This window comes from Enhydra lutris, unplaced genomic scaffold (genome assembly GCF_002288905.1).
Source record: "Enhydra lutris kenyoni isolate GAN:26980312 unplaced genomic scaffold, ASM228890v2 scaffoldscaffold45, whole genome shotgun sequence".
Classification (NCBI taxonomy): Eukaryota; Metazoa; Chordata; class Mammalia; order Carnivora; family Mustelidae; genus Enhydra; species Enhydra lutris.
Window position 1 is genome coordinate 70,745 of NW_019154129.1, and position 23,870 is coordinate 94,614.

The 23,870-nt window shown below is 40.3% G+C and overlaps 1 protein-coding gene across 1 annotated transcript in view; it reads right to left on the reverse strand.

Annotated features, from left to right (window-relative positions):
• LOC111156117 (acyl-CoA synthetase medium chain family member 1) overlaps positions 1–23,870 on the reverse strand; it is a 44,986-nt gene that overhangs the window by 10,902 nt on the left and 10,214 nt on the right. The window contains exons 2-9 of the mRNA XM_022516746.1: positions 13,746–13,956; positions 11,290–11,497; positions 9,514–9,654; positions 6,337–6,496; positions 5,401–5,480; positions 2,793–2,916; positions 859–939; positions 291–392 (exon numbers count right to left, since the gene is read on the reverse strand). Coding sequence (XP_022372454.1) covers positions 291–392; positions 859–939; positions 2,793–2,916; positions 5,401–5,480; positions 6,337–6,496; positions 9,514–9,654; positions 11,290–11,497; positions 13,746–13,956 — 1,107 coding nt within the window. The remainder of the gene's footprint in view (positions 1–290; positions 393–858; positions 940–2,792; positions 2,917–5,400; positions 5,481–6,336; positions 6,497–9,513; positions 9,655–11,289; positions 11,498–13,745; positions 13,957–23,870) is intronic.

Genomic DNA, 23,870 nt, shown 5'->3' on the forward strand with positions numbered 1-23,870 from the left:
GAACCCAATCAAGGCATACTCAGCTTCCTCAAGAGATCATTGGAACCCAAGTCGGGTGCTACTTTTTACCCTTCGGCACTTAAGTGCCAGATGGCTGGGATAGGAAGGGATGTGAGAACACCCTAGGAGCTTAGAGATTAATTAGAACAGGCTTTAATGAGTTGGAGTGACTGAAGGGAGCTATGAAGAAGCTTCATGGTGCAGAGTTGAATCCACCCCCTTAGCACCCACACAGCTCCCTGAAGGGATTTTGGGGGCCTGGAAGGGGGCAGGTGAGGATCGCCACTTACTTCATAGCCCATGAAGAAGCCAATGGGCTTGGTGGGCTTTATCCTGATGCCAATGTTGCCTTCAGTGTTGAACGGCAGGCTGTTGCCCTTGTCATCAATGATCTGGAGAAAGAAGTCGTGAATCCCACACTGCTGGGCCATGCCAGTATGCCTGCCCCACCCACACAGTACTTGCCTATTTGTGTGACACCACTGAGAATAAATGGGGGGAGGAGCCCTGCCGGAAAATAGATTACAACTGTCAGAACTCTTTGAAATCAGGAAATGATGAAACCCAAGTTATGGGTCTATTGGTCTCATGGATATGCAGACATGGCAAATGTGTCTTCAGGCTAGAAAACACAGATCAGGAAAAACTAGAAGCACCAGTTGATGGAGAGAGCTGCCAGTGCTCTCTTCAGGTGCTCTGGTGCCATCTGTTATGTATGAGGCTTCTAGCGGAGAGGACAACAACTGGGGTTGGGGGTGGGGTGGAGAGGGCACAGCTGGTTCTGTCGTCTGGTGTCACACAATTGTCCAATTCCAGCTGAGCTCTAACTGCTCCCAGCAAATGCCTTTAGGACCAGACCTGGACATCGAAGGGGGACATGCTTTTCCCCATGGAACCCGGCTTGATCTTCATTCCCCGGAGAGTGCTACAACACATTCCCTATTCACAAAAGAAAGAAAATGGGGTTGGTCAGAGATCCAGGCTCATTATAAAGCATCAAGAACCACACACAGCATCCCCACCCACTAATGTCATTTGATGTGGAGCCTTTACAGGGAAGCTAGAAAGCCCAGATTCTAGGTATAAGGCATTGACCCAACTCCAGTCAGCAGATATTAACCATATCTGATACGGACTGGGCCTTTGCTAGCTCCTGGGGCTACCAGATCCAGTGAGAGGAGCCAAAAAAGAAGCAAGTGGAGAGCCTGGTGCTGTGGGCACGTAATATGAGGTGTTATATGCCCACTGTATGTCAGACGTGTGTCTGTTGGCTAGAGGAAGACCATAAAACCATTTAACACTGACTCAGGCTGTTGGACAGTGTTAGGAACCCTGTCTCAATGACTCAGAGCTGTGTCAAGAATATTCAGATTGTGGTGTTCCCACAATGATTGCCCCAATCATCTCTACTATCCTAGCATCCAGTGTAACACTTGCTTAAAAACAAGAGTAACTACAAGGTCAGCATGTACAAGGGGTTGAACATTGTACCCAGAGTTTTATACACCTCCTTTCATTTCCCTTATCACAACTCAGCAAGATTGGGTTATATTTTGAATTTGGAGGCAGAGAAGCAGAGATTCTGGAAAGTTCAATGCTCTGCCTGTAGTCTTGAAGCCTGCAATTGGCAAACTGAGATTTGAACCAGCGCCTGAATTCCTGAGAAGGAAAGCTCTTTCCCCCTTTGCTATGCTCATGGTGCAGGCATGTAGGAAATGTTCCACAAGTGAGGCAGTAGCTATGAAAATACTTTCAAGAAATAAAGCACCACCCAGGTATTAGGAAGTATTCTGTTGTTGCAAATGGACCTGGGTCGTGGGCATAGTGTAGTTCTCAACCCACCTTCCTCCTTGTCCAAATATAAACATGAATCATCCAAGGACAAAACTAGAGTCTTAGTATTTCTTAGGCCTGGAAGCAGACCAATTAACTGATGATTTAAAAGCATATATATATATATATATATATATATATTTTTTTTTTTTTTTTTTTTTGCAAAGAAGTCAGAAAAGTACGTTAATTGATGCTAAAATAGCCATTTGGCTCCAGATCCTGAAATGGTAGTCATCCCTCTCTCAGCTACAGGGAAAACAAGGAGGTTGTGGAAAGTGCTTCTGCCCAATGACAGAAATGGCTTCAGAATTGTGTTGGAGGAAAGATACCTGTCCCTTCCCCTGCTATCATTGATAAAGCTTTTGTGGTTCAAGACATGCATGATACTCTGAATGCCCTGCCACCTGGCTGCTCAGTGATGCCTTTGGGAGTCATACTGTGTGTGTGTTTGGTATATACAGAAAGTCTCTTCTCCCTCCACAAACACCAGCTAGTGTCCCATAGTCAAACCTGTATGTTGTCCACATAAACACCCAGAAAGGAACTTCTGGGGCCAGCTCCTAGCTGCCTGTGGTTTTCACCCTAGGAAGAGATGGTGAAGTGGGCAGGACTTGCAGATGGTGGCCTCCATGTTACTGGAGAGAACCTCCCAACCCGCCACCCCTCCTGGGCTCCCTAGAACGCATGATCACAGGGACAGTGGCACCACATCCTTAGACCCCTTTTAAAGTTTTGTCCAATACTTTTCAGTACATTGGCCTCCAGACAGACTGATGAGTTGTGAATTGTCTTTGTGCAAATTGATATGGGGCAAACTAGCCTAGAAATCCAAAGCCACCCATTGGCCTCAGGCAATGCTGTGAGCAGAATGGGGCCTCTGCACATTCATTGTTCAGCTCTTCTGCTGGGCTCAGCAGCTCAGCACATCCTGACTAACCCAGATAGGACCATCTACCTACTGCTTCTGACTGTCCGTAGACCTCATGGAGCAGAAGGCCTGTCTTTCTCCTCCACTCCTCTTGCTCCTCTGGCAGCAGAGCCTCCCCGCCAGTAGCACAGTGCTCCAGGGTGGGGAACCTGAGACTTCAGGGAAGGCAAAGTGACAAGTGAACTTGCAGTCAGGCCTTGGAGGCTCTGCCCCAGGCCCAGAGTGTTAAGAGCTCAGAGTTTCTTCATCTGGGTCACTCATGCTTCTGCTTCCTCATGTTCTTACTTGCCTTTTGGGCAATTTGGTCAAAGCCAAGTGGAGGTCACTCATTTCCTGGCAAGGGGTAGGTGATGGTGGTGAGGCTAATGGGTTTGGATCAAAGGTTTGGATCAACTTTGGAAGCTGACATAAAAAGGTGGCAAAGATGTATTGATCAGACATTGTCTTCACATTCACTGTGGCTATAAGGGGTATTTTATAAACCATAATGTGGTGGGGGATAAGATCCTAAGAGCATGTTAGGAGGCTAACAGAACTGCATTGCCTTCTCTGAAGAGTAGGGTCATGCGAATTGAAAGGTTTTTTTAATTTGTGAGCAGAGGATGCAAGTTAGAGGGTAGAAATTAATTGCCTGGGACATCGAGGAAGACTGGGGCAAGTTCAGGAAAAGAAAACAGTGTTGCAGTAGCAGCCCTGAGAGAAAGAACTTCAGAGAGAGCATTAAAGTCGGCTGTGAACATCAGTAGTAGGTACACTGCATGACGTAAATCCTCTTTTTCATTCTTCCCCATAAAATTTTCTGCTAATAAAAAAACCCCCACAAAATAATGATGGATTCCCTGAAGGAGGTGGGGAGACATGATTGAGGTCTGAGTACCAGGTGGCCTGGGCTGAGCCAGGTCATCTCTTGGGGATGAGAGAGGTAGCAGACATCTGGTTCACCTTCTTATCTTTATCACCCTGTCCTGGTACACCAGAGTCCAAGTCAAGGGCAGGAGGGTTGAGTTCACTGAGGGTGTCTTCTTCATCCTTCTGCAGCTTTATCCAAAGTAGATAAAACAAGCAGATTCTCTGATGCTCTGATTAGCTATGTTTTGGTTATATTTTTACTGGGTTTGGACAAAGATCATCATCTGAGGAATGTTTCAAAAAGTAGCTTAATATGAGCTTTGAAATACAGACGGAAACAGAATCCAACCAGCTTGAGGCTTCATGAATAAAATCAAAACTGTGTTTCAGAGTTAGTTTCATAAGCGTAGTCGTAGAACACTTTAATTTTTTAATTCTATATTTAAGACATGTTACTCTGATTTTTGAATAGCCATTTTTATCTCACACTCTTTAAAAGATAAATAAATGCCTATAAATTTCAAAGAGCAGATTTCAGTTTAGCTAAAATTAACCTGCAAACATGGGGAAATGCAAAAATAAACCTCTACGGTAAGAGAACATGATGCATCCATCAGACTGACAGAATTTGAAAAATTCTGACAATAACAAATATTGCCAATGTTATGAAACAATGGGAATTCTCCCATCTTGCTAGCAGGGGCATAAATTGGTTCAATCTTTGGAAAATCACATGGTAAAATGTCCTGTTAAGTGTGAACTAGCAATTCCTCTTCCAGAAAAATACTGCGGAAATGCATGCTTATATGCACCAGCATACATGTACAAGAATTCAGTGCAGCATTAATCACTAATAGTCCCAAAATGAAAACTATCCAAGTGTCCATTAATGGTAAAACAGATTTAAAAAAGCATGATGGTTTCATACAATGGGATATTATACAGCAATGAAAATTAACTACAGCAACCTGTAGCAACATAGACACATCTTAAAAACCTAATCCTGAATAAAGAAGCCAGATATTACAGAATAATATATGATTACACACATAAAGATCAAAGGCAAGTAAAATACAATAATTTCTTTAGGGATATTTCCTTAGGAGGTAAACTATCAGAGAAAACAGGAAATGAACACCATAAAAGTTGAGATAGTAAATTTCTTTAGAGGAGAAAGAGAGCTATGTAGAGATCTCTGGGGTGTGGGCAATATTCTATTTTTGTTATTCAGGTGAGTGGTGACACAGGTGTTTTTCAACAGTTCATTAATTTATACATTTATGTCTTTTTTAAAAGATTCTATTTATTTACTTGACAGAGAGAGAAATCACAAGTAGGCAGAGAGGCAGGCAGAGAGAGAGGGGGAAGAAGGCTCCCTACTAAGCAGGGAGCCCAATGTGGGGCTTGATCCCAGTACCCTGAGATATGACCTGAGCCGAAAGCAGAGGCTTAACCCACGGAGACACCCAGGTGCCTCTACTCATTTATGTCTTACTCTGTATGTTTGACCTTTTATAAGAGAAAATGTTTAAAAAAGAATAAACTCACAATGATGTAAAGCTTACTGAGCGTTTTTCATTTGGATCTTGGAGTCTTGCTTTAATGAACTAATTATCACCACCAACACTTACCTAACACGCACACGCACACGCACACACACACACACACACACACACACACAAGCACACACACGTCAAAGAACCACAGTTAAAAATAGACCATGGTACATTGGATCCCTTAAATTCCTTCCCAAAGATTGTTATGACCAGCCACCACCACTTCTACCATACCTGGTAGAAGCATGCTGTAGAATCATTCGATATATAGTTGACACAGCAAGGCACTGGGTGATGGGGTATTTGAAAAACATCTAGAAAAGGAGGAGAGAAGGAATTTAATTTTTATAATAAAGACTTAAAATATCAGTTAATTATTGGCATTTTAATTCTGATCTCCCCTCTAGCGAGAGCCCATTATTTATTTAATTCTTTCACTATCCCTATATTGAGCATAAATTTTGTACATGGCATGCATTAGGCACTGCTGAGTGAAAGCAAGAAGAATAAGAATAATACATTGCTTAAACTATAACTTTAACTAATGAGAAGTTGTGCTTGTCATGCAAGCATGCTTAAAGATGACCTTGAGAAAAACATGTACGAGCAGCAGGCCTCTGGTGGAGGGAATGATACACATCCTTGAAGCCCAACAGCTAGGAACCTTGGCCGGCTCAGGGTGGAACACTGCCCTACTTCCCTTTTTGTCTCCCCTACCTCAGAGAAAGCCACCTATTAAGGTAATTCATTTAAGTGCATTTGCAAAATTACAAATCTCATGCTGCTGGCCCAGACACACCCCACTTCTCTTCTTGTTTACTTCGTTTACCTCTAAAACTTGTGACCAACATATGACTCACACTCCCTCTTGTTTACCTACTAGACAGATGGCTAATGTATAACCTTCTTTTCTTCTCCTTTGTTATCTCATATCTAATAAATTCAGGATTGAGGAGTTGTTTGGGGCGACAGTCCTTCCAGCTGTGGTCCTCTGCTCCCATTCTCTTAACAGCTGACTTGTTTGTGCCTCATTCTTCTCCCATGTGCCATTAGGAAAGCAGCATAGGGGACCCTCAACTAAATAATATTTTTCAGCAGGGTCCTGTTTTTGAGTTGGAAATGTAAGTTTCTTCTAGGAGTTTCTCAGTACTGGAAGGTTAGTGTTCTTACCTGTTCAGCGACCTTGGGGTCAAACTGGGGCATATGATGGACGAAGAGTGTAGCCCCTGCTGTCCATGGTTCCAAAATGCACCCGAAGACAGCCAAAATCCAGCCCGTGTCCGAAAGGCACCAGAAGATATCAGATGTCTTCAGTTGCAAAAATTTCCTGCTAACTCCAAAATACAGTGACCTCAGCTATGTGACTGACCATGAGAGAATGTGATCAAGGGCTGGGGACTCTGATTTTCAGGTGGTGACCCACCACTCATTCTCCATGCATGTGGTTTGAATGGGGCTCCAGACACACTCCCACAACAAGTCCATAGAGTATGCCAAATCCCATTTTCTGGTCATGTGTGCCTTCAACTGGTTTAGTTATAATGATCCTTAAGACTGGGAATATGGGGACAAATCTATAGCTCTTTTCTTGGATTTGACTCTGTTACTGATATAGTCCCAGGTAATGCTGGCAGCCATTTAGGGATAACAAGGAATAATAAGTCTTTCTGAGAAGAGCATCAAAACTCAGCAGAAACAGGGCTGACAGATGGAGAAATGAAAACCTAATCTAGAGACTATTTATGTCTGAAGCCAAACCCTGGAGTGCTCTGCCTCAGGATCCATCAAATTCCTGTACTCATTTTTTGGCTTAAAGATGTTTAGATTGGTCTTTCTGTCATTTGTGATAAAGAAAGAGAAAGGGGGAGAGAGAGAGAGAGAGAGGAAAAGGGAGATAGAGAGAGAGAGATTTAATTTTTAATATTCTATCTTGGCAAAGGACTGGAAACAATCAGACAATAGGCAATAACTGAAAGGTGGAATGGAGAAGGTTTCTCATTTCCCTACCCTACCTTGCTGCTACTGAGGAACCTCTGTGAGCATAACTCCTTTCCCATTAGCAGGTTATGGCTTTGAGGAACTTTACTATTAATAGGGAAGGGCTCTGATAAATGATCCACCCTCCCTCATCCCAGCTCTCTCAGGATTGCGGCTCACCTGCAAGAATTTACTAGCTAGGAGGATCTGTCTTTTCAGCTTCAGACTCCCTACCCACTGAACATCTCTTCTGGGGTGTCTCTCAGGCACCTCAAATCCACCAGATCCTAATTTCTCCTGACTCCCTTCGACTAATTCTTTCTCCTCCAGTGTTCTCTGTATTTCAGTGAATGTCATTACTATCCATGCAACTGTCTAAGCCCCAAATCTGAGTCAACCTTGACTGGCTCCTCTCTTGTCTCCCACATCACTCCCACAGACAGTAGACCCCATCCATTTTACCTCCTAATACCTCAAATATGTTAACTTCCTTCACGTCTCTAACACCTTTGCCAAGCCACTGCCATCTTGGATTATTCTAAGACCCTCCAACTAGTCGATCTAACTCTATTCTGATTTTTCCCAACATATTCTCCATATTGCAGCTAGTGATCATTTATCTTTTTTCCTTTTTGTTTTTCTTCTCTCTCTCTCTCTGTCTCTCTCTTTCCTTTTATCTCTCTATTTCTTTCTTTCTTTCTTCTTGAGAGTGTGTGCACATGCAGAAATAGGAAGTAGGAGGGGAGAAGCAGAGGGAGGGGGAGAGAGAGAATCTCAAACAGACTACACGTTCAGCACAGCGCCCAATATGGGGCTCAATCTCATGACCCTGGGACATGACCTGAGCCGAAATCAAGAGCCAGATGCTTCACAGACTGAGCCACCCAGGTGCTGCCACGTGATCTTTTCAAAACACAAATCTGATCAGGTCTTTCCCCTGCTAAAATATGTCCCGTGGCTCCAATACCTCCTCTCCCTCTCAAAACAAAACAAAACAAAAACAAACAAACAAAAACAAATAAACAAGCAAGCAAGCAAACAAAAAACTCTCTAAACTCTACATCAAGGCCCATGAAATCCTATGGGATCTGGGCCCTGCTTACTTTCTCAACTCCTCCCAACTATACCTTACCCCACACTCTAAGCACCAGCCACCCTCAAATCTCAGTAGTTGTATAAACATTACATTTGTGGGGCGCCTGGGTGGCTCAGTGGTTAAAGCCTCTGCCTTTGGCTCGGGTCATGATCCCGGGGTCCTGGGATCGAGTCCCGCGTCGGGCTCTCTGCTCAGCGGGGAGCCTGCCTCCTCCTCCTCTCTTTCTCTGCCTGCCTCCTCCTCCTCCTCTCTCTCTCTGCCTGCCTCTCTGCCTACTTGTGATCTGTCTGTCAAATAAAAAACAAAACAACAAAAAAAAAACATTACATTTGTGCCTTTGCTCCTGTTATTCAGAGTGCACAGAAAGCCCTTCCCTTCTTCCCACCCCCATTCCTCCAGGGTTTTGCTATTCAGTTACCATTGTATAACTTTTCAACAGCACAGCTAGCCACAGCCTACCAAAAACCTTTTGGTGCCCTCTGATCTGGTTAATAAGTTAGAAAATATATACTATCTGTTCTGGTCTGAATATTATTAGCTAAAGAAAGGGTGGAAGGGAGAATAGGCTGTTTAAAAATTGATTAAATGGGGCTGCTTGGGTGGCTCAGTCATTAAGGGTATGCCTTCGACTTGGGTCATGATCCTAGTGTCTGGCATCTGGCTCCCTGCTCAGCAGGAGGCCTGCTTCTCCCTCTCCCACTCCCCCTGCTTGTGTTCCCTCTCTCTCTGTTAAATAAATAAATAAATAATCTTAACAAAAAATAAATTGATTAAATGATTAACCCAAGGCTACAGCTTCAGCCTCTATGACTGTTCTAGATCAGGGACAGGGCCATGATGTGGCTTGGTCCCAGGTATTATTTTTCCTAATGGCTCATAACTGGGTAATTTCAAGTTTCATTTGTCCATAACTGGGGAGAAGGAAGGACCTGTTGTTTCAGGTGACACTGTTAGTTCATTCTGTATTTTCCCACCAAACCCTGAGTTAACTGACAGAGACAAACTGGCTCTCCTACACACCTCCTGTCAAGGTGCTCAGGCAGGACTTAATGTGCCTCCTTTGTCATCAGAGGCCTCTGTCAGCAAATAGTTAGGATTCTCAATGTTTACCTCTCAGATTTTCATCAGTCTGAACCAAAGAGCACAGAAGGGAGAAGCAGGATAAGGTCAATTCTTCTTAGAGCTCTTTTCCCAACCCACACGTGCACGCACACACATGCACACACCACCCCAGATCTGTGGCCCAGCTCATAAGTCAATGACTTCTTTCCTACCTTGAAGGGAAAGAGGATCGCAAGGCAAATCCATGGTTGTGTTTTGCCATCTTGGGGAAGCCTGTGGTCCCACTGGTGAAGAAGATGGCCATTGGGTCCAGGGTCTTTGACTTAATACAGGTATGATCTGGGGATGCTGATCTGCAAAGAGATTCAGTACAAAAGGGGAGAAGTCATATTTACTCTTTTCCATCCAGAGAAGCAAAAGCAACAATATGAGGCTTGGAGTCAGAAAAATGGAGGTATCTAACACTGGAGGGGAAACCAGTTCTCCTGGTATTAGGAACCAAATGGAGTTTGAGAGTGAGTTGAGTAAGTTGACTGACATTTCTTCATTTTAAAAAGAGGGGAAACAAAATGGATTGTTTAGCATGTAACAAACACTGAAACAGCACTTCCAGGCAGTGCTCTAAGTGATTTACAAATAACAACTCGTTCAATCTTCAGACCAACCCTAAAAGGCAAGTACTGCTCTTATTGTGCCCATTCTGTGGATTAGAAAACTGGGGCTCAGAAAGGTTTTCATAACTTGCCTGAAGACCTATAGCCAGCAAGTGGTCCAGCCAGGATTCAAATACACCCAAAACTGTGTTCTTAGTCACACTGCTAAGCTTGTTTTTTACATGAACCAAGTTAATAGGACTTTTACCCCATAACCATGCACATTCTCCCTGGTATAAGCTTGAGATGGAAAGTAGAATCTCTAGGGTGCCCCAGTGTGCCTTGATTCTTGGGGGTTTCTCCTAGACTGAGAGTCTCTTGGGCTCATAAATGCAAGTTCTCTATGGTGTTTGATCAGAGAAACTGCAAATGATCCCAGGACACTCTGACTCTTGGTGCAATATGATACCATATTGACTTTTGGCAATTTAAGGGCATTTTAGAGAATATTTATTCACACCATTTTCGTTTAATTGTGTGACTTTAAAATCCAGTGTAAGATGTGACTTCAGTGTGATATTTGCTTTTTAAGGCCAAAGGAAAGGACTTTAAAAACTGAGGGGTTACTTCAAGAAAACAAACCCAGCATGGTGTGTGGGTGACACAAAAAAAAAATACCTGGAGGTTTACAGAATCAGAGTTTTGGAAGCGGAAGTGGTCTTACTTACCTCAAACACTTCCCTAACTTTTCTTGCAAGGTGTCCCTAAAGGTATGCAACCCCTAAAAAATGGAAAGTGTTTGCTCCTTTAGCTACCTGACAGCCATAGCCTCAATTTTTCTTGCAATCTCAAGCTTTCCCTTAAAAATTCATCCCTTAATCTTTCACTCAACCTCTTCATATATTCATTTTTTATATAAACATAATATTTCAGATTCCTTACCTACAGGAAAGATGTAACACAACAACCCTCTGACTTTATACATCACAGGGATGCTAATACTTTAGTGATAGAGGCATGGAAGTTCAATACCCTTATTTTACAGATAAAGCAACTGCATCCAAGAAAGGGGAAGGATTGGGGAGGGTATGTGCTATGGTGAATACTGTGCATTGTGCTTCACTGATGAAGCACAAATAATACATATGTTAATATACATATAGTAATATATTATTATATGAAATAAATAATATATTATATGTTAATTTTTTTAAAGGGAGGGAAGGAACCAGCCCAGGGTCACACAGCAAATCGTAGCATAACTGGGAAGAGAAGGTTTCGGCCATCAGACCTGGTGAGTCTCTCCCCACTGGTTGTTTGTCTACCAGCACTTGGGAGTGAATGGCCTTCTCCTGTCCTTCCTTAGATAGCACATTCATTAGAACAGAAACTCACTTAATTAATGATCGTAAGTCCAACCACCCTTGACAGCTATGGTCAGACACCAGGAGCTTTGTTTTCAGAGTAGGACACTTGGAAGCTAAAGAATCCACCTCTGGGGCAAGGGTATCTGTGGTGATGATGCCCTTGGCTTTAGACACTTGTAATCGGTAGAGAAGGTCCTTGGTCTTCAGTTGCATGGTTCCTGGCACGAAGACTATTCCTGGGAATGATAAAGGAAATTTTGGGTTTCAGGCTTGGGTTATCTGCATAGAAATCCACTAACGTCTTGCTGGGCAAAGTATGGTCCATGGACCAGCACCAACCACACCACCTAAGACACAAAATCTCATGCCCCATCCCAAACCTACTGAATTAGAATCTGCACTTTAATAAGATCTCCAAGGGACTCCTATGCACATTGAAAGTTGAAAAGCCTGCCCTAACCTCTTCTGCTCTAGATGGATCTAGCCAGTAGACAGGTGGATCCTACTTTACATAGGATCTGGGACTATGAATGTAAGTAGGACAGTATCCCTGACATCATGATTAGCTGCATCCCTATCTACATTTTTCCTCTCTCATTTCCTCCTTTGTCAGTCTCTTGTGTCATCTTGTATCTCCTCTCACTCACTCTGCATATCTAAATTTAACTACATTATCCTTTGAACTTCCCTGCTTTCCCTTCCATCTTCTATCACCAACAATTAGTTCATGTCTTCATGAGCTGGGTTCTAATCTCTCCACCAGGTGCCTTGTCTTGAGTCTTCCTACTTCAGGTTCCATAGAACACTGATTCTTCCCACTCCACTCTTCTTCTCTTCACCAGCACCTGTACCCTCTCCAGGAAAACAACATACTCTCCACCCAACACTGAAGACACTACCCATCCACCACCTTTCTCTCTTGCAAATCTATTCTCTATTTCAATATGGCTGCTCTTCACACAGGCTTCTCCTGACTCTTGCCCATTCTTAGTATTCTCTTTCTTTGCTTCTCTCCCTCTTTACTTCTGCTTATACCAGAGGGCTCAGCTCATATCTTGGACTTCCCATGGGCCATCTCTTAGGTCTACAGATGACATGGCTTCTCTATACTCTCTCTGCCATTGCTGTTAATTCTTCATTCCACATGACTTTGATGGATTAATCTAGTATTTTACTGGTGAGAGAATATATGAACATGCATTATAAAGCACATCAAAAGAGAATCCATGAGTCCCACACGAATTCTAAATTATATAGGCAAATAGGCAATTAAAAAGGAAAGGGAAATCTCCACAAAAGAATGATAACTAATAAATGTAGGGAGAATAATATAAAGTAAAAAATTCTCCTATAAAACGACCATAATAATATTCAATTCAATCAAGAATCATTAATGGATTCTCAAATCCTAGGGTGAAAGACAAATGGAGAACATAAAAACACTTTATTCACATAAAGACAACTGGAGAACAGGTTATTCAGACAACCAGTCTCATAAATATTACAGCATAGATTACTAATTACTTACATAGACCACTAATTATAAAGGGAAAAGATGCCTTGCAAAGGTGTTTGTAAATAACACTGATGATAAGACAAACCAACTTGATGTATCCCCTTATGTAAAGCACTGAGATAAGCAAATTGTCTTTGTAGTACTCCCACTAAAAATGTTTAACTGAATGCAGTTCTGAGGAAAGAGTCAGAAACACAAATTTTATGGGACCTTCCAAAAACAACTGGTTTAGACATTTCCAAAATGTGGTCATATAGAAAAGCCCAGCTTGAGGGAGATTGAGATGTGACAACTGAATGTGATGCATGATCCTCTATTGGATTTTGGATTCAAACCAAAAAAATTACTACAGAAGATACTATTGGGACTATAAAAGAATTTCAGCTATGGATGTATCAGTGTTAGAGTCTTGTGTGACAACTCTGCTGTACTGAGGTGTGGAGAATGTCTCGGATCATAGCAGATGAATACTCCAGTGATTGCTTATGGGTGTTTATCTGGTGTTTATGGTTGTCACAATGTCTGCAACTGATACTTAAATGACTCAGTGTAGGAGAGTGCAAAATGTTAAGAACTGATGGATCTTTTTTTTTTCTTTTTTCTTTTTTTTTAATTTAAATTCAGTTAATTGATATATAGTATATTAGTTTCAGAGGTAGAATTCAGTGATTTGTCAGTCTTATATAACACCCAGTGCTCATTATCTGATAGATCTTTAAAACCAAAAAATGAGATTGTGCAGGGGAAAGTGTGTGCATGGATGACTTAGAGAGTTATGACACTGTACTTGAGGGTGTGTAAGTATGAGAGAGACAGTGAGTGAGAAGGAGGAAAAAAATATTTGAGGGAGCCTGAGAAAGAAAAAGTCTATGCAGAATATGAAAAAAGATAGGGGAATATTAATATTTCAGGACCAGTTGGCTCTGGGCCAGATCTAAAGTCTGTTGGGGTCTCTTTGGGTCACTGACCTGTTCGCATGCAGCCTATGGTCACCAGCCACCACTCAGGCACTCGAGGCAGGACCACGGCCAAATGGTCTCCCTGCTGCAGGCCACAGATCTGGGTGAAGACATTGGCTGTACGGCGGGATAAGTCTGTCAACTCGCTGAAACTCCACTTCAGTTCATCCCCTTCGTTATTCACCCACCACAGGGCTGGGTTTGGACCTCTCTTGCCCTCCTGGTAAAGATCATACACCATGTGTTACTTCCTACTTTAAAGGAACTTATTTGACCAATCTATTACCATAGACACATTAAAGTGAAAATGTAGCTCAAGGACTGAGATCCAATGTTAAAGAATTTATAGAACGACGAAAAGTTGGGTATAGGGTGTGATCCAACCAGCTTCTTCTGGTCTACTGTCTCCACCTCCTCTCAAGTCACATAAAACCATGAATAGCCTTCATGTCACCTGTTAAAACCTTAAAATTTCATTCTCCCATGTGTCTGTCTTAGTTACATATGGACAGTAGGTTCTCCTCTGTGCCTCAGTATTATCATCTATGAAATGGGTACAATATTTCCTAGAAGGTAGTAAAGTTTAAGTTAGTTATTTAAAGAGGTAAAGTGTATATGACAGTGCCTGGCACATAGTAAGTGCTCATAAAATTACTATCATTATTATTACAACAGAACAGGAGACTAATTTAATTCATTAATATTTGGCAGAATTTATTTTTAAAATTAAAAAATTAAAATTAAAAGTTACTTCTAGAGGTGAAATAAGCAAGAAGGCAAACCTGGAAGCACCCAGGTAACCCTTGTTCCCTCACAGAAACATCAAGTAACCAACAGACTAAGATAGCTTTGTAGGAACTCTAGAAACAGTCAAAGATATGCAGCAACCAACAAATGTCCAAACAACAGAAATTCACACTGAAAATGGTAAGAAATATTATGTTATTTTTGCTTACCTTTGCCTCATCCCCTCTCTGGTGTTATGAAATATGGTTAGGAGGAAGCCACCTAATTCCCAACCCCTCCCTTGGGACAGAAAAAAAGACTAGATTTTTTTTCAGTATTCTGGGTTGTCAGGACTAGTTTCTGCCTCATTCAACTTGGAGCTCAGATACGAATGGTGACATAGTTTGAATATCAGGTTGGAGGTGTCGAAAACAGTGGCAGATGCCACAATGAGTGGAAACTGCAGACTGGCCACCTTGGGGTTGGGGAGGGCAGGTGGTGGGGAATAAAGACAGATGAAGGCAATGAAACTTCTAGGGCCCCAAGAAGAAGCAGGTATGAGAGTCTGAAGGAAATTAAAACATGAAAAGGCAGCAATGTTATTTGGTAAAATTGAGGGAAAAAAAGCACATGCATGATAGGCCTAGAAAAGACACATGCCTGAGACCTTACATTTTCATATGGTTAGATTACTGAAGGCCATTCTCTACAAGGAACCAGCTACAAAAACAGAGGCTGGTTGCTTTTTCCAAATAATCCAATTTTCAACAACAGATCACAAGGCCATGTTGCCCATTTGAAGGAAAAAAAAATCTCTAGACGCTGACTCTAGAGAGACACAGGTTTCAGTTATTAGACAGAAACTTTAAAATGATTGTCTTAGGGGTGCCTGGGTGGCTCAGTGGGTTAAAGCCTCTGCTTTTGGCTCAGGTCATGATTCCAGGGTCCTGGGATCGAGTCCCACATAGGGCTCTCTGCTCGGCAGGGAGCCTGCTTCCTCCTCTCTCTCTGTCTGCCTCTCTACTACTTGTGATCTCTGTCAAATAAATAAATAAAAATATTTAAAAAAATAAAATTATTGTCTTAAACGTGCTGGAAAAGCTAAAGGAAAATAGACAAAGAACTAAAGCAAACCAGAAAAAAATATATATGAACAAAATGAGAACCAAACAGAAATTCTAGATCTGAAAATACAATAAGTGAATTGAAAACTTTACCAGGGGGGGTTCAACAACAGACTCAGTCAGACAGAAGAAAGAATCAGTGAACTTGTACATAAGTCATTTTAAATTATGGAGTCTGAGGGGCAAAGGGATAAAAATAATGAAGAAAAGTGAATAGAATCCAAAGGACATAGTATATAAACAATCAGAGCAATATACACATTATGGGAGTCCTAGAAGAAGAAGAGAGAAAAAGGAGTGACAAGCTGGGTGCCTGGGTGGCTCAGTGGGTTAAGCCACTGCCTTCAGCTCAGGTCATGATCTCAGGGTCCTGGGATCAAGTCCCACATTGGACTTTCTGCTCAGCAGGGAGCCTGCTTCCCTCTTCTCTGCCTGCCTCTCTGCCTACTTGTGATCTCTGTCAAATAAATAAATAAATAATCTTTAAAAAAAAAAGAGTGACAAGCTTATTTGAAGAAATAATGGCTGAGGAAAAGCAAAACCATATTTGCATTAAACACAAATTTACTTCTACAATGCAGGAAAAAATATCCAGTGAAAAAAAGACAGTCTCTTCAATATATGGTGCTGGGAATATTAGACAGCTATGTATAGAAGAATGAAATTCAATCATTCACTTACACCAAATGGTATGAAAACTCAATATGGATGAAAGAACTCAAGGTGAGACAGGAATCCATCAAAATCCTAGAGGAGAACATAGACAGTAACCTCTTTGACATAGGCCACAGAAACTTCTTTCAAGACATGTCTCCAAAGGCAAGGAAAAATAATGCAAAAATGAACTTTTGGGACTTCATCAAGATAAAAACCTTCCGCAGAGCAGAGGAAACAGCCAAAAAAACAAAGAAGCAACCCAAAGAATGGGAGAAGATATTTGCAAATGACAGTACAGACAAAGGGCTGATATCCAAGATCTATAAAGAACTTCTCAAGCTCAACATCTAAAAAACAGATAATTATGTCCAAAAAATGGGCAGAAGACATGAACAGACACTTCTCCAAGGAAGACATACAAATAACTAGTGACAAATGAAAAAATGCTCATCATCATTAGCCATCAGGGAAATTCAAATCCAAACCATATTGAGAAACCACCTTACACCAGTTAGAATGGCCAAAATTCACAAGGCAGGAAACAACATATGTTCGAGAGCATGTGGAGAAAAGGGAACCCTCCTACATATTTGGTGGGAATGCAAGTTGGTGCAGCCACTTTGGAAAACAGTGTGGAGATTCCTTAAAATATTAAAAATAGAGCTACCCTCTGACCTGGCAATTGCACTACTGGGTATTTACCCCAAAGATACAGATGTAGTGAAAAGAAAGGCCATATGTACCCCAATGTTCATAGCTGCAATGTCCACAATCACCAAACTGTGGAAAGAGCTGAGATGCCCTTCAACAGACAAATGGATTAAGAAGATGTGGTCCATATATACAATGGAATATTACTCAGCCATCAGAAAGAATGAATACTCAACTTTTCATCAGCATGGTTGGGACTGGAGGAGATTATGCTGAGTGAAATAATTCAAGCAGAGAGAGTCAATTATCATATGGTTTCACTTACTTGTGGAATATAAGGAATAACATGGAGGACATTAGGAGAAGGAAAGGGAAAGTGCACAGGGGAAAAAAGTGAAGGGAGAGACAAACCATGAGAGACTGTGGACTCTGAGAAAAAAAAGTAAGGGTTTTAGAGGGGAGGGGGCTAGGGGGATGAGGGGATGGGTTGGCCCTGTGATGGGTATTAAGAAAGGCATGTATTGCATAGAGCACTGGGTGTTACATGTAAACAATGAATCTTGGAACATTATGTCAAAAAATAATGATGTAGTGTAAGGTGACTAATATAATACAACATTTTTTTAAAAAAACATTAATTTATACAGTAGTACTCATTCATCCATCTATTCATTAATTCACTCATTCATTCAGTATATGGATATACAAATACAAAAGGTTCAATGAATTCCAAATAAGAAAGTCCAAAGAGACCCACACAAAGACACACTGTAATCAAACTACAAAAGCCAAAGACAGACTCTTCAAAGAACAAGAGAAAAGTGACCCATCATGTATAAATCCTTGATAAGATTATTAGTGGGTAGCAGACTAGAAGACAGTGCGATTGTATATTTAAAATGATGGGGGAAAACCTGTCAATCAAGAAACTCTATATTCAGCAAAATTGTCCTTCAAAAATGAGGGAAAAATTAGGCCAGTCTCAGATAAACAAAAATTGAGGGAATACATGAACAAAAATTGAGGGTCTATAAATTCATTCTCTATAAGAAATGTTAAAAGGAGGAGCACTTGGGTGGCTCAGTTGGTTAAGTGTCTGACTTTGGCCCGGGTCATGATCTCAGTGTTCTGGGATCAGCCTGCATTGGGCTCCTCAGTCAGCAAGGAGTCTACTTGTCCATCTTTCTCTGCCCCTCCCCCCACTCATATGCACTCTCTCTCTCTCTCTCTCTGTCTTTCTCAAATAAATAAAATCTTAAGAAAAAAAGAAATGCTGAAAGGAGTCCAAGTTGAAATAAAGGGATGTTACAGAGTAGCTTGAATACAAAAATATAAATAATAAATACCTGGACAAATATAAAAACATGGACAAATATAAAAACCAGTATCACTGTAATTTTGGTTTGGGACTTCAGCTCTTATTCTTTTGCAGTATTTAAAAGACAAAAGCCTAAAAATGAATTATAATTCTATGTTAACAAGTGTACAATATATAAACACATAATTTGTGACATCGGTAACATAACATGGGGAGGAAAGAGGGAGCCAGAAAAGATTAGGGGTTTTGTATGCAAATGAAGTTGTTATTAGTTTAAAATGGATTGTTATAACTTTAAGATGTTATATGTAGTCCCTATGATAACCACAGAAATTTCCTACAGAATATACACAAAGGGAAATGAGAAGGGAATCAAAACATATCACTACAAAAATAACTACTAAAGACAAAGAAAGACAGTAAGAGAGGAAATAAGAGACCAAAAGCTATGATAGCAAGAAAACAATTAACAATAGTAAGTCCTTCCTCATCAGTAATTAGTTTAAATGTAAGTGCATTAAATTCCCAATCAAATGACTTAAATTGGCAGAATGGATTTAAAAAAAGAAAACAGGATCCAACTATTTGGCATCTACAAAACCATTATTTCTATATGATGGAATATGATAAAACCATCCCAAAACTTTCAGAAATTATTTTGGAATAAAAATTTCACAATACAATATTAATTTTAAAAAGTAAAACTGTATTTACATTATAATCCAAATGTATACAGTAGTATCCATTCATTCATTCAATATATATTTACTAAATTCCCATTATTGTTAAGCACTGCTCTTAGACCAAAGAATATAATGGTGAAGAAGACATACATATACAAACATATGTACATGGTTTTAAATATTTTTAAAATATTTTATTTATTTATTTGAGAGAGAGAGAACACAGAGGGAGAATGAGAGGGAGATGCAGACTCCACTGAGCAGAGAGTCTGATGTGGGACTCAATCCCAGGAACCTGAGATCATGACATGAGTTGAAGGCAGACACTTAACCAACTGAGCCACACAGGCACCCTGGTTTTAAATATTTATAGCCAACTTTCATTTTGTTGTTTATGTAAGCTTTCTTATTTTCCCTAAGCTTTCTCTAACAAGCATTCTTTTTTAAAAGATTTTTTAAAATTAATTTCCAAAGCATGTTCAGAGTAAAAGTTCGGGCAATGCAGAATCTTATGAACAGAAAAATTTGTTATAAATAGAAAAACGTCCTCAAATATCTCATCACATTTTCACTACCTGAAGGTCAACACTGATAATTATCTGGCATATATTCTTCCAGCAATTTTTTCCCACATATGTGCAAACCTGATCCCACCACATTTGCCCCATATGATTGGAACCAAAGAGTAAAGGAATAAGATAAGATTATATATATTATATAAGATAAGATATATATATCATTATATTGCATTATAGTAATTTAATTATATATTAAATATAACTTAATAATTTAATATAATATATTATATAAGATACGATTATATATATTATTCCCTCACTGGGATAAGATAAGATTAATATATATGTATAGTCATGTATAAGTACTCATATTTATTAAAAAATAGTGTTATGACACAATCCTCCCGCAACCGATTACAGAACATTAAGGAACTGTAGTGACTAGTTATGTTATGCACTGCTGAATATGTAATGTTACTGTAGGAGTTTTAAAAGTGATGATAAAGCTTCTTATCAAGATAGAAAACATTTGTTGCTCAGAACTCAGGCAGTATTTTAGACCCTCTCACAACTTGAAGGAGGTATTGCTTAAGCATTGATGGATTTTTGTGTTGAGGATTAATCTGATAATGTGAAACTCAGATAAAGTTCTTTTCCCAGAAGACAGAAACACCTTCTAAACTTGGAGTTGAAATTTAAATTTTTATGTGGTAATGTTTGAAGCCAAAGGAAATTGTGATGTAGTTCCAAAAGATAAAATGCTTATTAGTATTTAACTTAGCAATAAAAAGGATGAACAACTAATGCACAAAGCAACAGGGATGATAAGAACAATAATGCTGAATCAAAGAAATCAGACACAAAGGGTGCATCGTGTATTATTCCATTTCTATGAAACCATAGGAAAGAGAAATATAATCTCCAGTATCAGCAGAACAGTGTGGGCTCAGAGTTGGGTGGGTAGGGACTGACCAGGAAAGAACAAAAGGAAACTTCTGGGATGACAGAAATGTTCTAAAACTCCAGGTTTACATTGAAAAGGTATGCATTTCATTCTATGCAAATTATACAACAACATAGTTGATTTAAATAAACAAAAACTTACAGAGCTACTCAAACTAAAATATTCTTTGAAGAAGGAAAGTTAGAAAGGTAGATCAATTAAGTATTCAAAATGAAATGATTCTTTCTGAATATCAAAACACATGAGAGGGGCGCCTGGGTTGCTAAGTGTCTGCCTTCAGTTCCAGTGGTGATCTCAGGGTCTTGGGATGGAGTCCCATGTCAGGCTCCCTGTTCAGCAGGGAGTCCGCTTCTCCCTCTCTCTCTGCTTCTCCCCCATATAAATAAATAAATAAAATCTCTCTCTCAAATAAATAAATAAAATCTTTAAAAAAAAAAAAAAGGTAAGAGTTTATGGCCTATACAAAAAAAAGAAAGAAAGAAAGAAAGAAAGAAAGAAAGAAAGAAAGAAAGATAGCCTCAGTCTTATTTACAATGAAATATAAGTTGAAATTCAATGTTTTCCATAAATTAATGATGGGATATGATAGACTAATAGAATTTATATCCTAATTGACATAGATAGAACATTTTCCCTAATAATTATATAATGTACAATCTTTTCCATTTCATATGGAACATTTACCAACCTCAAAAAAATCTCAAAATTTTAAAATAGGGTATGTTTTCTGACCCCAGTGGAATTAAGCTAGGAATCATTAACAACAAGGCAATGAGAAACCCATTACCCAAGTATGTGGAAACTAACTAATATGCTTCTATATAATCTATCAATCAGAGAAGGGTCATAAGGCAAATAGAAAATTTTTTCAACTGAATGTTAATAAAATATGACAGATCAAAATTTGTACAATGCACCTAAAAGGAATACTTAGTGGGAAATTTGTATTTTTAAATGCATACATTAGAAAAGAAGGCAGGCCCAAAAGCTTCCATATCAAGAAGCTAAAAAAAGAAATCAAAGGAAATCAAATCAAAGGAAAGTTGGAGGAAGGGAATAATAAAGATAAGAGTGTGCACCAGTGGAATGGAAAACAACACAACTGAGAATATCAGTGAAGCCAAAGCTGGTTTTCAAAAGGTAAATAAAATTGATAAACTCTTTGGAAGACTTTTCAAGGGAAAAAAAGAGAATAAAGATATTAAACAATATTAGGAATGAAAAAGTGTATGCAATTACAATTCTTTTTTTTTAAGATTTTATTTATTTATTTGACAGACAGAGATCACAAGTAGGCTGAGAGGCAGGCAGAGAGAGAGGAGGAAGCAGGCTCCCTGCTGAGCAGAGAGCCCAATGCAGGGCTCACTCCCAGGACCCTGGGATCATGATCTGGGCCGAAGGCAGAGGCTTTAACCCACTGAGCCACCCAAGCACCCCACAATTCTTTTTTTTTTAAGATTTTATTTATTTGTCAGAGAGAAAGGGGTAGAGAGAGAGAGGGAGAGGACACAAGCAGAGGGAGCAGCCAGCAGAGGGAGAAGCAGTCTCCCCATTGAGCAAGGAGTCCCATGTGGGACTTGATCCTAGGACCCTGGGATCATGACTTGAGCCAAAGGCAGACTTTTAACTGATCCACCCAGGCACCCCTGCAATTACAGTTCTTACAGACATTAAAATAGCAACAAGAGAATCTATGAATAATTTTATGCCAATAAATCTGACAACTTGGATGAAATGAACAAATTGCTGCTAAAAAAAAAAATTCAACTTGCCAAAACTGATAGAATCAAAATCTTAATAACCTTATATCTATTAAGTTAAATCCATTATTAAAAGCCTTCCTATGATGAAAACTCCAGACTTCATGTCTAAAAGTTTTAGTATGAGGGAGACAAGATGGCAGAGAAGTAGGAGGAGGCGCCGTTTCAACCAGTCCCCTAAAGTGAGCTGATTACCTACCAAAGAACTCTGATCACCCATGAAATCAGCCTGAGATCAGAATTACATACTTCTGGATCTCTATGGGGACAGAAGACACCAGTGGGCAGGTAAAGCGGTGTAGGAACATCGATCAGACTGATATCAGAAGATAAACAAAAGGGAGAGGGAGGTACCAGAAGCAACCCATTGGAAAGTAATAGCCCAATACGAGAGTGCCCTGTAATTGGGGACCAGCATTAATTTGGAGTCTGGTTGAAAGCACTCAAAAAGAGCAAAGGATCGTAGGGGGAAATAGGGGGAATCAGGCCATTAGGGACAGGTCTACCAACCCAGGACAGACACCACTGGCGCTGAGCCAGAGAAAGTGCAGCAAAGAAGCCAGGTCTTGGTCTCTGAGCCTCTGGCGTGCCCGAGAGCATCTGGGTGGTGGTGCCAGTAAGGGTGAAGGAGCCTCACCAGCTGGCAGAACCACAGCCTTTTGCACTCTCCACACATGCGCCACGAAACCAGAGTCTGAGTCATGCCCTACACCCTGCCCTGAGAGAGGTGCGTGCAGGTGAGTCTAAGCACTCTCAGCCCGGGCCAGCATGAAAATCTCAGTGCGCTCTCTCTGCTTGGGACCTCATTGGCAGTCTGGACCTGCCCAGACAGCCACAGCTAGTATTTCTTGTGGTTTTGGGTACAAGCAGGAGTTCCTGTGACCCCAGAGACCACGACTGGGGATGTGCTCTGCCAGCAGCAGAGGGGGAATTTATGTGCTCTGGAGCACCCAGAGGGGAAGAAACTGAGTCTCAGAGAGGGAGGTCTGGGTGCAGTTTGCTTTCTTCTAAACCCCCCAAAACCGCCAAAAGCAGCCAAGGGGAGAGAAAACAAATGAACAAACAAAAAACTTCCACAGAACAAAAGCCTGAAAAACCAGTTTCTTCAGAGCCCAGCCCCTTGATGGAGGCAGGAGGACTTAACTCTAGCAACATTACCTGAAAAACCATGTGGCAGTCCTCTCCCCCAGAAAGCCAGTCCCCCACCCAAAAAAACCCAAAACAAACAAACAAAAAAAACCAGAGGACAACCACCACTACTTCATAGATACAACTTTTATTTCTAATTCGTTCTCACTATTCTAGTTCTTTTCATTTTTTTTTATTTAACTTTTTAACCTATTTACCATCACAATGAGATGCTCAATACACCAAATTCCATAATAACCTTTTAACCTGAACTTTTTTGATACATATACCCATGCTTTTCTTTTGCTTTTCTATTATATTCTATTTGCTTTTACTATAGAAAAAGCAAATTTTCTATTTGCTTTTCTATTTCTATTTTTATTTTATTTTATTTTATTTTATATTCATATAGAGATAAGCTTCAAGGTAATCCCCTTTCCCCAATCAATGCTACCCCTATAGGTAAACCAGTTTTAAACCCCCTTTATCTCAGGAAAGTTGAGTCCTTTCACAAAGATATCAAAATACATCCAGGAAGAATCAAAATAACCTTCCTTGCCCACACTGAGAATTTATAACCACTCTCCCATCTTTTTCTTCTGTCA